The following is a 14,622-nucleotide window of genomic DNA, read 5'->3' on the forward strand; positions in this document are numbered from 1 at the left end:
CATCTCACTAATTAGAAGATCTTCACTTAGCCTGGAAAAAGAGTCTGTTGCTCTATAAAAACGCCCTCCGTAAAGCTAGGACATCTTACTACTCATCACTAATTGAAGAAAATAAGAACAACCCCAGGTTTCTTTTCAGCACTGTAGCCAGGCTGACAAAGAGTCAGAGCTCTATTGAGCCGAGTATTCCTTTAACTTTAACTAGTAATGACTTCATGACTTTCTTTGCTAATAAAATTTTAACTATTAGAGAAAAAATTACTCATAACCATCCCAAAGACATATCGTTCTCTTTGGCTGCTTTCAGTGATGCCGGTATTTGGTTAGACTCTTTCTCTCCGATTGTTCTGTCTGAGTTATTTTCATTAGTCACTTCCTCCAAACCATCAACATGTCTATTAGACCCGATTCCTACCAGGCTGCTCAAGGAAGCCCTACCATTAATTAATGCTTCGATCTTAAATATGATCAATCTATCTTTATTAGTTGGCTATGTACCACAGGCTTTTAAGGTGGCAGTAATTATACCATTACTTAAAAAGTCATCACTTGACTCAGCTATCTTAGCTAATTATAGGCCAATCTCCAACCTTCCTTTTCTCTCAAAAATTCTTGAAAGGGTAGTTGTAAAACAGCTAACTGATCATCTGCAGAGGAATAGCCTATTTGAAGAGTTTCAGTCAGGGTTTAGAATTCATCATAGTACAGAAACAGCATTAGTGAAGGTTACAAATGATCTTCTTATGGCCTCAGACAGTGGACTCATCTCTGTGCTTGTTCTGTTAGACCTCAGTGCTGCTTTTGATACTGTTGACCATAAAATTTTATTACAGAGATTAGAGCATGCCGTAGGTATTAAAGGCACTGCACTGCGGTGGTTTCAATCATATTTATCTAATAGATTACAATTTGTTCATGTAAATGGGGAATCTTCTTCACAGACTAAGGTTAATTATGGAGTTCCACAAGGTTCTGTGCTAGGACCAATTTTATTCACTTTATACATGCTTCCCTTAGGCAGTATTATTAGACAGCATTGCTTAAATTTTCATTGTTACGCAGATGATACCCAGCTTTATCTATCCATGAAGCCAGAGGACACACACCAATTAGCTAAACTGCAGGATTGTCTTACAGACATAAAGACATGGATGACCTCTAATTTCCTGCTTTTAAACTCAGATAAAACTGAAGTTATTGTACTTGGCCCCACAAATCTTAGAAACATGGTGTCTAACCAGATCCTTACTCTGGATGGCATTACCCTGACCTCTGGTAATACTGTGAGAAATCTTGGTGTCATTTTTGATCAGGATATGTCATTCAAAGCGCATATTAAACAAATATGTAGGACTGCTTTTTTGCATTTACGCAATATCTCTAAAATTAGAAAGGTCTTGTCTCAGAGTGATGCTGAAAAACTAATTCATGCATTTATTTCCTCTAGGCTGGACTATTGTAATTCATTATTATCAGGTTGTCCTAAAAGTTCCCTAAAAAGCCTTCAGTTAATTCAAAATGCTGCAGCTAGAGTACTGACGGGGACTAGAAGGAGAGAGCATATCTCACCCATACTGGCCTCTCTTCATTGGCTTCCTGTTAATTCTAGAATAGAATTTAAAATTCTTCTTCTTACTTATAAGGTTTTGAATAATCAGGTCCCATCTTATCTTAGGGACCTCGTAGTACCATATCACCCCAATAGAGCGCTTCGCTCTCAGACTGCAGGCTTACTTGTAGTTCCTAGGGTTTGTAAGAGTAGAATGGGAGGCAGAGCCTTCAGCTTTCAGGCTCCTCTCCTGTGGAACCAGCTCCCAATTCAGATCAGGGAGACAGACACCCTCTCTACTTTTAAGATTAGGCTTAAAACTTTCCTTTTTGCTAAAGATTATAGTTAGGGCTGGATCAGGTGACCCTGAACCATCCCTTAGTTATGCTGCTATAGACGTAGACTGCTGGGGGGTCCCCATGATGCACTGTTTCTTTCTCTTTTTGCTCTGTATGCACCACTCTGCATTTAATCATTAGTGATCGATCTCTGCTCCCCTCCACAGCATGTCTTTTTCCTGGTTCTCTCCCTCAACCCCAACCAGTCCCAGCAGAAGACTGCCCCTCCCTGAGCCTGGTTCTGCTGGAGGTTTCTTCCTGTTAAAAGGGAGTTTTTCCTTCCCACTGTAGCCAAGTGCTTGCTCACAGGGGGTCGTTTTGACCGTTGGGGTTTTACATAATTATTGTATGGCCTTGCCTTACAATATAAAGCGCCTTGGGGCAACTGTTTGTTGTGATTTGGCGCTATATAAAAAAAAATTGATTGATTGATATTTTTAAAAAAGCTCCATATGCTCTATCAACATCACCTTCACTGTATACCTCTTCCCAGTTTTGCACCCGTAAATCATACTTCAGTGTATTCATCTTTTCCTCTGTTCGCTCTTGCCTGTATTTTCGTTTTTCCTCTGGCTGATTCCTCCAGTGGTTTCTATTATAAACAATGAAAACTGGTAAGTGGTCACTGATGTCATTGATTAGTAATCCACTCACTGTATTGTTTTCAATATCATTGCTGAATATATTATCGAATAAGGTGGCACAATGGGATGTAATTCTACTTGGCCTAGTGATTTTTGGATATAAACTCATGCTGTACATTGAATTGATAAGTTCTTCTGTTATTTTATGCCTGTTTGGATTACGCAGATCAATATTTAAGTCACCACAAATGAAGACAACTTTTTGATTGGTTTTTGAGAACATTTCTCCCATACAGTCAGTGAATGCTTCAATACTAGACCCTGGTGCTCTATATATACAGCTGACTATTATATTTTTTATTTTTTCCTTCACATATTTCAATAGTTATACATTCTAATAAGTTATCAATCACAACTGTCATATTTTCTACTGCTTTATAATCCATGTTCTTATTCACATACACAGCCACTCCTCCTCCACTCTTATTCTTTGTGTTTTCACAGTTAAATTCATATTCATCCAGTTTAAAATCCATTCCTTTATCTGCATTGATCCATGTTTCTGATATAGCAATTATATTAAACGTTTTTTTTAAACTGACTTAAATATTCCTTGATGTTATTAAAGTTTGCATACAGACTTCTGCTGTTGAAATGAATTACTAATAATTTATTATCTGTTTTAATGGTCTGACTGAACTGTTCATCTGTGTAATAGCAACAGCTGTCATTGATGTTTGAGAAAAAATTATTGTCCGGATCTATATTATGCTCCAAGTCCAGTAAATTATGATCCGTGTATTTAAATGTTGTCAATTCCAGTTTTTCATTATCAACAATTCTTTGAATTCTATCCCTCTTGTCTCCAGATGCAGATGATGTAGATGAATAAGTTCTTCCAGTCTGCGTCATGATGCTGCGTTATGTTTGAGTCATCATACCGCATTATCCATATTTGTCCAGTTCTTCCATGTTCCTGATTACCATAACTTTGGCTTGCTCTGGAGTCCCGTTCAATTTGATGAATATTTTACAGTTTGATGTCCATGTATGCTGAATTTTTCCCTGTTTTTTTTTTTAAGAGGTGAGCTTTCCTGGCAATGTCGGCGTTTTGTTTGGTCAGATGTTCATTGATGAATATGTTCGATCCTTTCAGTTTTCTTCCTTGTTTTAACAGTGCGATTTTATGTTTTCTGTTGATGAACTTCATGATAACAGCTCATTTATGGCTGTCATCTCTCCAGGGCAGAGGGTGACACACTTCAATATTATTGAAATCCATTTCAATTCCTTTGGATTGTAGGAAGTCAGCCACCTGTTGTTCCACAGAGCTGACATCCTGCTCAGGATGTCAGCTCTGTGGAACCAGTTATTCTTAATCATAAGATTAAGAATAACTGGTTTAAAATATGCATCCAGGGGTCCCAAATCAACAGAGGACGACTCCCAAAGACTATTAGGTCCAAAAACCGCCACCTCTGTTTTCTTTTCATTAAAATTTAGAAAATTCTGATCAAGCCAGGCTTTAATATCTTCTAAACATGCCAGGAGCAGTTTCAATGACTGAGCATCCCTTTGAGTCACAGGCAAATAAATCTGGCAATCATCTGCATAGAAGTGGAATAAAATCCCATGTCTTCTAAAAATAGTCCCCAGAGGCAATAAATATAGAGAGAACAACAGAGGCCCCAGAATAGAGCCCTGTGGGACACCACATGACAAAGGGACTACTAAAGATTAAAAGCCACCGACATTCACAGAAAACGTTCTGTCTGTCAGATAGGACTGGAACCACTCAAGTACAGTACCACAAATGCCAACCAAGTGATGTAGTTGAGATAGTAAAACAACATGGTCAACCGTACTGAAAGCAGCTGTTAAATCGAGCAAAACCAAGATAACAGAGTTCCCAGCATCACATGCGAGAAAAAATGTCATTAAAAACTTTTAAAAAAATATCTAATCTCGGCCTGATTCTCCTGCATGCCTTCCGGCAAACTGTAGCTGAAATGCCACATCTCCTTTTGAAGAAAATCCTTCTGTGCTCCATTCCACTGTGAAGCTCTAACACTGCAACAGAATAAAGTTGCTCGACACATAGTTTCTTAAATCACAGTAACAGAAGCCTCCTAGATTTGTCAAGTGTGCCTTGGTGGCTTCCCTGGCTATACTCTTCTTCTTGCATGGTCACTCAGTTTTTAACAACTTCCTACTCCAGACACATTTACCATACAGTACCATTGTTTGAATTTCTTAATAACTAATGTTAATGAAGTCCAAGACGTATGGTGCATCCGGAAAGTATTCACAGCGCTTCACTTTTTCCGTGTTACAGCCTTATTCCAAAATGGATGAAATTCAATTTTTTTCCTCAAACTTCTACACAGAATACCCCATTATGACAATGTTGGAGATGTCTGGAAATGTTTACAAACTTATTAAAAATGAAAAAAAACAACAACAAAAAAAACCCAAACAAACTAAGAAATCACATGTATTCACAGCCTTTGCCATGAAGCTCAAAATTGAGCTCAGGTGCATCCTGTTTCCATTGATCATCCTTGAGATGTTTCTACTTAATTGGAGTCCACCTGGGGTAAATTCAGTTGATTGGACATGATTTGGAAAGACACACACCTGTCTACATATAAGGTCCCACAGTTGACAGTGAAAGTCAGGGCACAATCCAAGCATGAAGTCAAAGGAATTGTCTGTAGACGTCCAAGACAGGATTGTCTTAAGGCACATTTCTGGTGCTTTGAAGGTCCCAATGAGCATGGACGCCTCCATCATCTGTAAATGGAAGGTTTGGATTCACCAGGACTCTTCCAAGAGCTGGCTGACCCTGCCCCCTAAACTGAGCAATTGGGGGAGAAGAGCCTTAGCCAGGGAGGTGAACAGGAACCCGATGGTCACTCTGTCAGAGCTCTAGCATTCCCCTGTTGAGAAAGGAAAACCTTCCAGAAGCACAACCACCTTTGTAGCAATCCACTAATCAGGCCTGTATGGTAGAGTGGTCAGACAAAAGCCACTCCTTCGTAAAAGGCACATGACAACCTGCCTGGAGTTTGCCAAAAGGTACTTGAAAAACTCTCAGACCATGAGAAAGAAAATTCTCTAGTCTGAGGAGACAAGATTGAACTCTTTGGTGTGAATGCCAGGTGTCATGTTTGGAACAAATCAGGCACCATCCCTACAGTGAAGCATGGTGGTGGCAGCATCATGCTGTGGGGATGTTTTTTAGTGGCAGGAACTGGGAGATGAGTCAGGATTGAGGAAAGATGAATACAACAATGGCCAGAGACATCCTGTTTGAAATCCTGCTCCAAAGCACTCTTGACCTCAGACTGCGGCGACGGTTCATCTTTCAGGAGGACAATGACCCCAAGCACAGAGCCAAGATATCAAAGGAATGGCTTCACAACAACTCTGATCTGAAAATGGCTGTGCACCAACGGTCCCTATCCAACTTGATGGAGCTTGTGAGGTTCTGCAAAGAGGAATGGGCAAAACTGCCCAAAGATAGATTCACCAAGCTTGTGACATCATATTCAAGAAAATTTGAGGCTGTAATTGCTGCCAAAGGTGCGTCAACAAAGCACTGAGCAAAGGGTGTGAATACTTACGTTCACGTGATTTCTTAGTTTTTATTTTTAATAAATTTGCTAAAATTTCAAACGAACTTTTTTCATGTTGTCATTATGGGGCATAGTGATTACAATTTTGAGGGAAAAAATACATTTTCTCCATTTTGGAATCAGGCTGTAACATAACAAAATCTGGAAAAAGTGAAGCGCTGTGAATACTTTCTGGGCGCACTGTATTCAACAGCCTGGAAATCATGTATTCATCTCCTGACTTGTCTAAAGAACCCCCACCCCCACCAACCAAAACAAAACAAAAACAAACAAAACTGGCTGCAAAAATAATGAGTTAATCTTTAGAGTTTGGATTCTGTCAGTTTGTCAAGTTACTTATGACCACTGAAAATGGAGGGACTGTGAATAAAAATGGCTGTAATTCCTCAATAGTCAATGTGATATTTTTGTTAAAACCTCTTTGAATAAAAGCTGAAATTCTGCACTACCAGCACATCTTGTTTGGTTCACTTTATCTCCAATGCACTGTGTATAGGGACAAAAAAAAAGAAAAAAGGTCACTGTCCTAATACTTATGGACCCAACTCTATGTATGTGGTCATCCAAAGTATGAGTGCTGTTCAGGTGTCACACTGACAAGATGCAATATCACAGTGTCATTCATGGAAGTAAAGTGTTTTTTAAAGTGTTCCATCAACCTTGAATGGTGTTGCCAGGTAAGGCTTCCCTCTGGGAGAACGCTCCAGACGGACCTCTGACCAAGGAATCTCCATCTTCTCAGACACCAATCTCCTGAGCAGCAGTCTCCCCGCCTAAATTGGCAACACAAACGTCAGGTCTAGGAACATGCAGTAGTGCCATGTGTCGCTGCCATATACATCACATGATGGAACTCCCTTGGGTCCTAAATGGCAACCAACCCGGGAGGAAAGCAGTTCATCCAAAGCAAAAATAAATTACAATTTGATATTAAACTTTTGGCAGGGAGGCCCTGGGAGTGGATTGAACTGTTCATTCATTTGAGATGGGGAGGTGATGGTCTAGTGGTTAAGCTGAGTCCAGAGGATCCTCAGTTCAAATCTCAGCCTGACCGGAAAAATCACTAAGGGCCCTTGGGCAAGGTCCTTAATCCCCCAGTTGTTCCCGGTGTGTACTGGGCATCTTGCATGGCAGCAGTCTGACATCAGGGTGAATGTGAGGCATTGATGTGTAAAGCGCTTTGAGTGTCTGATGCAGATGGAAAAGCGCTATATAAATGTAGTCCATTTACCATTTATTTGAGATGTATCAACATTCAGACATAGTAAAAACAAACAAAAAAATACATCAAAAGTGCTCAGAGAGCGCAGTGACACCACACCCACATGTAGAGAAAATACTACATAGGTTTTTAAACGATCAAGATTATGAACAATAAATTATCTGAACATAGTTCCATAAAATTAGCCATTTTTCAATACATTAGCATGGTGGTGGGGACTATGACTTTGATGTGCGACTGATCACAACCGCTATAAACGAACACACATATTTACAACTGTTGGAGGCAAACACTGTGGTGTCTCTAACTAGGGTCAGATCTTGCTGCTATTTTACGTAATTCTGATCCACCTGAATAAAATGGCCATCTCTATTACCTTTTTGGAATTGTGAGCAAATGTTGACACAAATCCTGTCGTACATATGTGACCATAACTGGAAAGTTACGGAAGGCAAACAATTTGTTCTCACAAGTCCAAAGATGATCCTGCAATACTGAGGAACAACACACCAGAGAGATTATCTTGATCCAACAAGAACAAATGAATATAATGAATACAGAATATAACAAAGTGTTTTTCTTAGAAAAACCTTCTGGGAAAAGAAAAAAAAAAAGTAGGTTGTTTAATATTCAAGGTTCAGACATTTACATGTCATACACACCCATCACAGTAGTTTGCACCAAATACCTGTGAAACAAATGTGCACCTCCCTCCCAACCAAAAAAATAAAACAAAAACAAACAAACAAAAAAACCTCTGAAGCAATCCAACCCGCTAACTATTTTACAGTGCTGCATGACAGACAGACACGATGATCAGCCTGAAAATAGCGCAGCCTGAACTTGCACAGCAAGTTCAACAGCAATTGAGGCCAAATTGTGATTCAAACTTTAATTTTGTGGAACTATATACACTAAGCAAAAATATGAATGCAACACCTTTGTTTTTGCCCCCATTTTTCATGAGTTGAATTCAAAGATCTAAAACATTTTCTATATACACAAAAGACCTATTTCTTTCAATTATTATTCACAAATCTGTCTCAATCTGTGTTAGTGAGCACTTCTCCTCTCATTTCAACTGGTGTCTTGGCTCTCCATGACTTTTTGCACCTCCCTTTCTTCAGGTGTTCAATACTTTTTCCCTGTCATTTCACATTATTGCACTTAATTTATGGACAACTATGGTTTGATTTCATTGTATGTGTGGGTTGTTGGATTGTTACTGATCTGGTGAAAGTTTCACGTCAACAACACCTTTTGAAATATATTCACTGAGAAAAATGGTGAATGTGCATGAGGTAACTGACTTCTTCCTCAAGATCACAACCTAGGTTTCCCACAAGCTAATTATTGTGAGGAGAAGGTAATTCTTTCTGTATAAAAGATAATTATTTTGAGGTAACAACATAGTAACAAGGAGGTAACAAGATAACAAACCTCAGGGCCTATACAGGAGTTACTTCTTTTGGTTTCTTTTTTTTTTTTAACTTTACAAACTTTAATATGATAAATCGATAATTGTAATTCAAATTATTTTTCGAAAAAGAAAAAGTAAAACCAAAACCGTAAACTGTGTAGCACTGCCATAATTAGCATAACAGTGACAACCGGCTTTCCACGTCCTTTAGCTATAATCTGGAGTTGTGCACAATGACACCAAGTAACCATGAACTGGTTCACATGACTGGCTTTTCCCAAAGGATTTTCAATTACAGAACTTAACATACAGTAAAAATGACTTTCTGCTTAATGTGATTATTGTTCTCTGAAAATTCTACATACACAATTACAAATATTTGAAGGTGAACCCCACATTTTGTGGATTTTTTTAATGAGTTTCTTTTTTATTTTAAAGATGATCTTCAGATTATGAACGCAAAAACACACAGCATTTTTAATGGGGTTTTGGGCAAATTACATGCAAACAAAGTGAAAATGCAAAGAAAAAGTGACGATGCAGTGGGAACGTGGAAATGTGTTGCGGCTTGTTTATGATCCGGAGCTCAAACATGGTGAGGAGGTTTTGCAGGTGAGAGAACACAGCTACTCTGGTTAGCTGTGTAGGCTAACACTTAGTGACACGATGTCTCCCACCTCCTCACCTTTTCTTCTACACCCGGAACTGAAAAAAAAGAGATACTTTTCACGACTGCTTCGGTGATTGCAGCCGAGAACAAAATAGTACACCATTTAGCCGTGTGAAGTTGTGCTGTATATACATATATTAAATGGGGGTCCGCATAAGTGGTCAAATCCCGCAATATCAAGGAGGGTTCAAATGAGACTACGGTCTCCTATTTTCAATACATCCTTACTAAAAACAAGGGTCATGGAGGGCAGGGCTGGAGCCTAACCCAGTCATAGGGCAGGAGGCCACACATAGACAAACTCATTCACACACCTACGGTCAATTTAAAGTTTCCAGTTGACACCTAAGCTGCATGTCTTTGAAAGTCAGAGCACATCTTGTTGTGAGGCAACAGTGCTTACCACTAAACACTTTTGAACATAACAGAAAAATATGATTTACAAGAAAACGTACAACTCCTAGTGATGTTTTTTTTAAATTTACTTTGAATTACTTTTCTATTTGTTTTATTTGTTTAGTGACAAATGTTAAAGTTGAATATTTCCATTTAACATTTAAATAAATGAAAAAGTGAATCATATATTTACATTTAGGAAATAATTACATTTAGGTTTTTTATACTTTACAAATGTTTTACCTTTATGAAATTCTATGTATTTAATCCTTATATTTAACATTTATTTATTTGATTTATATTTAAAAACTCAGAAAATTGTGTGAAACAATTTTTAAAAACTCTGAAAATTGTTTTTAAAAACGTTTTAAAAAAAAAATACACCTGATTTTACAAACAGCGCCCCATAATGCACAACTGAAAACACAAACAAACAAACCAAAACTTTTGAGGTCGATTTTTTTTCAGTATTTTCTCACAGGTTAAAGTGGGCTTGCTCAGTGCTCTTTATATTTTCGTGTGTGTTGTTGTGCTCACCATCGCTGACTTTGCATCTTTTGCGAACACAAACTGTCCGATTCTGTCCTTCTCCTCGCGCTGAACGCAGCGAGCCGCGAGCAGCCACTCGGACCTGCTCGGTGTCCACGCGCCACAGCGAAAAGCCCAGCGAACAGAACCCCCAGAACCCATGTCCTGGACGGTGCCGCTGCTGTCAACTGGGAGCCCACAAAAACATTTGTCTGTCCAACTTTCACACGTGAAGCTCCGCAACACCTCTGTTGACGTTTCGCACGCGTCGCGCTCCAATGACGTCATAAGCGCGCGCGGCAGCTTTAGCTTGAGAAACTTTCTTTCGATTTGATTTAAAATATAATTAAATAAATGCGTACAAGTAAATAATATTGGCGATGATACCACAGTAAAGCACAATTTTTCCCCGTCGTGGTTCTAGGAAAAAAAAGATGATGTGATGTGATGACAAGCAAGATTTGGCAAATTGAATTGGAAAAACATAAAATAAATGAAAAAGTGAATATTAGAAAATTGTTACTGGGCAAATACATTTGAATTGAAAATTTTAACAATTCATCATACAACACAAGGACAAAAAAAAAATGGTGTCAGACTCAGTAAGTCAACCCTTACCAAAAAATAGTACTGATAAGTATATAAAAAGTAGACTGGAAGTATACTTGAAACATACTTGCATGTACTACTTTTTGGTAAGGGAAGTCTTGAAGGATGCGCTGGTGGTGCTCTTCACTGCACAACAGAACCACCTTTTGTCCTGGGTGACAACCACCCAGGCAGTCAACCAGTTCTAAAATAACCATTGATCTGCCGCAGCCAGGTGAAACGGGGCCGATCCCCTTGCCTTGACCTTTTCACAGCATGGGCTCCTGGTACCAAATACATGCAGTTGTTGCCTAAAGGTCACTGGCTCGTGTGCAAGTCTCACAATCACTCAGAAAAGCACACAGCGCCAGGACATAAATACTTGCACCTTGATTCCCCCGCAAATAGCCAAACATCCTTGTCTAGCAACACTGTAACAACCATAAGCTCTTCCCAGACATATCTCAATTAAAAGGCCAAGTACCCACAGAAATGAAAGTAACTGCTGAGATAACTAAGTGCCTCTGCAAGTTCAACACATTCACTTTTATATACATATTCTGACGGCTGAGTCCAGGAAGTCATTAAAACATGGCTTTTACTCATGATCCAGCAGAATTGCAAACTCAGACATTCTGACTCCTCAATCATATTCCCACGTACTACATTCAGATTATCCAGTGATTCTGTCATCCAACACAAATCCTTGAGACTTTGCGGGCTCAGCTTTGAGATGGACTCTATATTAACTCACACTGATCTGCATTTTGTTCAGTTTTTGCACTCTGTAACTGTTAGAATGGCCTAACGCAGTGGTGTCCAAAGACATTCCAGAAAGGGCCAAAATGGTGCAGGTTTTCTTTGCAGCCACTGACTTCAGCAGGTGATTTCACTGATGAACTCATCCCATCTGCAAAATTATATTAATATTACTTACTTCCACCATGCTGATACAAAGTCCCATGTTACTTCTCATCTTTGTGGCATTTATGAGAAATAGTGCCACTCCAGATCAGTTCCAGTTTGACAAACTGCTGTTTTTACCAGTTCGGCATATTCCAGATCTGCAAATTCTAGTTCAGTGGTTCTCAAACTGTGGGGAGTGCCCCCCCAACCCGTGGAGGGCACCAGAGTATTTTGTGGGGGGGGGGAAGAAATCATTGTCAAAGAACTGCCAGGAGCAAAGTGGATAAATTAGTGCACAAAATTAGTTCGTAAATCTACCAGTGAGAAAACAGAGTTTGGGGCAACCAAAAAAGAAGAAAGTAGAGGACGATCTTCATTTGCTCCACTCCACAGTGCATCCCTGCATCAGCCGCCTATGCGCGTCAAAGACCCAGACTCAATGCTCACAATAAACAAGAGGTGAGACTAGATGAGAGACTAAATATGTATAAAAGTTTAATTAATGTTTTTTATGTTAAAATATATTACTTATGACAAAGATGTTTAAAAACACACAGAGATGTTTAAATGCTAAAAATTGATGTTTAAAATATGACAAAAGGTAAAAACAGAAGAATAGAAAGTTTTTTAAAAACATGTTTAAAATGTTTGTAAAGGGTGTAAAATGTGTGAAAGAATAGAAAGTTCTTTAAAAATATGTTTAAAATGTTTACAAAGGCTACAAAATGTGTAAATGCATAGACATGTTTCTGTGTAGGCTCTCAGTCGTACAGGTGGTTTCCATAGTAGAGAAGCTTGAATCTTTGACTGGACTGGGTTGCTTGATGCGACTCAGCTAAAACTCCAGCTTTTGTGGCTTCTGTTTGTTCTTCTCTACAACAGTCAAGACAGAAGTCAGACTACCAGAGCAAGAATGTTAGCTGAGGAAGCTTCTGCGATTTGAAGCGAAACGTCCTTGCGTCAAGCAACCCAGTCCAGTCGAAGATTCAAGCTTCTCTATAAAATGCATAGACAGTTCCTTAAAAACACATGAATATATTTAAAATGTGCTTAACGTGTAAAAGAATAAAAGGAAGCACACAAAGATGTTGAAATTGTGTGTATGTGTGTTGGGGTGAGCAGCTATTCATTTGTTGTCGGGGGGGTCGGTCATTCTCCCACACTTTGAAAACCCCTGTTCTAGTTTGATTCATTTTTCAAAAAATGTGAACCAACAATTTCCAACAATGTATAATTAAACACATTTAAGAAAATTGACATCACATTATGTAATATTGTTTATTCTGTGAAACGTTTATGGCATTTAGCTGAAAATATATAGTGTTTGTGTATTTAGGGTTAAGGTTTAGGTTAATAGTTGACTGGTGTTTTGCTAATTTTGTGTAACTGGAATTTGTCTGTATCTAAAATTTGGCAATCTGGAATGAAACCACAGGAAACAGGCATGCACACAGAAAGAGGGCAAATCAGGAAACCCCCGTATAAGTTGTTTTCCGTTGCAATGGCATGAAAATTCTGGACATACAACAAAGAAATTAGACATCACAGCATGAGCTTCTGAACAACTGTGCAGCTGTTTACTGTCAGTGTTTCCTTGTGATACCATCTGAGTTGTGCATCTTAATTCAGAATCCATCAACAAGAGGAATTTCACACTTTAAACAGCGTAAATGTTGTTTTTGGGTCTTTAAAATATTCAGAAAACTCATCAAATGCAGGCAAAGAGGTGACACTGTTGTTGCCACTGGGTATTTGAATTTAAGAGGCTGTCGGTGCATCGTAAAAATTCTCAGGGGGAATGCTGCTTATTCTGCGGTCAGCATCTAAAAGTGAACTTGATGTGCTTTTTGAATGCTTTTCACCGTGTTTCTTCTGCGTATCAGAGTTAACCAAATGCACACTTCCTTTTATTTTAATTTTATTTGTATTTATAGTATTTCCATTATGAGTGGAAAAAACCAAATGGGTCAAAACTGAACTGCAATCAGATTTGGAAAATGGATGTATCCTGCGAATTTCACAAAAAATCCTGGGAAAGAAGAGAGAGGAGAGGAGGAATAAAGTGAGCAGAAATGAAGGGGAGCAGAGCAGCCAGAGGTGGCAGAGATAATGCACAGCTTCAAAAAAGGAGATCAAATGAGCCAAAGAAAAAAAAGAAAGAAATGCTTTCACTCTGACTGAGGATAAAAGAGGCAGAGTGAAAGTGTGCACAGACACGCATGTGAAGGTGAAAAGTTAAAAGGGTGGAAGAAGTAGCTCGGAATAGGCATTTTGCTTCATGTTCAGGTAAATGGGAAATACTTGTCAGTGATAACCTGGCGCCGAATATATGAGTGAGAGAGATGGGAAATAATGGGAAATGCTTGTCAGTGATGGTGCAGCATTTGGAGTGTTATGTCTCCACGGATTGAAAAAAGGATTCCAATTGACAAAATCACAGCAGGGAATTTGCAACCACATTTGCTGCTCGGTAACAGCTGAGACTCTGCACATGTCTGCAGCAATATCGATGCAAACAGACTTGCAGCAGAATGCAATATAAACCTTTTAAATGTAATTCTTCTGTGGATAATTTTTTATGTGATATGGGCGTTCGTATCAATAAAATGTGAATTCTGACTTTTATGCACATCAGAGCTTTGTGACATTATAATGTGAAAATGTTCAAGAATTAAAAGAAAAAGAAAGCCCATGCCATAAGAGATCATTCTAAAAAATGCAGAGGCTGATTCACAAATTGGTTTGACAAAGTTATGCATTTTCACAGAGTCCTCACAGCAGAT

At 38.8% G+C, this 14,622-nt stretch overlaps 1 protein-coding gene across 1 annotated transcript in view; it reads right to left on the reverse strand.

Annotated features, from left to right (window-relative positions):
• aasdhppt (aminoadipate-semialdehyde dehydrogenase-phosphopantetheinyl transferase) overlaps positions 1-10,623 on the reverse strand; it is a 33,229-nt gene extending 22,606 nt beyond the window's left edge. Inside the window, exons 1-2 of the mRNA XM_034167733.1 lie at positions 10,355-10,623; positions 6,769-6,882 (exon numbers count right to left, since the gene is read on the reverse strand). Coding sequence (XP_034023624.1) covers positions 6,769-6,882; positions 10,355-10,507 — 267 coding nt within the window. The 5' untranslated portion in view covers positions 10,508-10,623. The remainder of the gene's footprint in view (positions 1-6,768; positions 6,883-10,354) is intronic.
• Between the last annotated feature and the right edge of the window lie 3,999 nt (positions 10,624-14,622).

Source organism: Thalassophryne amazonica, chromosome 4 (assembly GCF_902500255.1).
Source record: "Thalassophryne amazonica chromosome 4, fThaAma1.1, whole genome shotgun sequence".
NCBI classification, from domain to species: Eukaryota; Metazoa; Chordata; class Actinopteri; order Batrachoidiformes; family Batrachoididae; genus Thalassophryne; species Thalassophryne amazonica.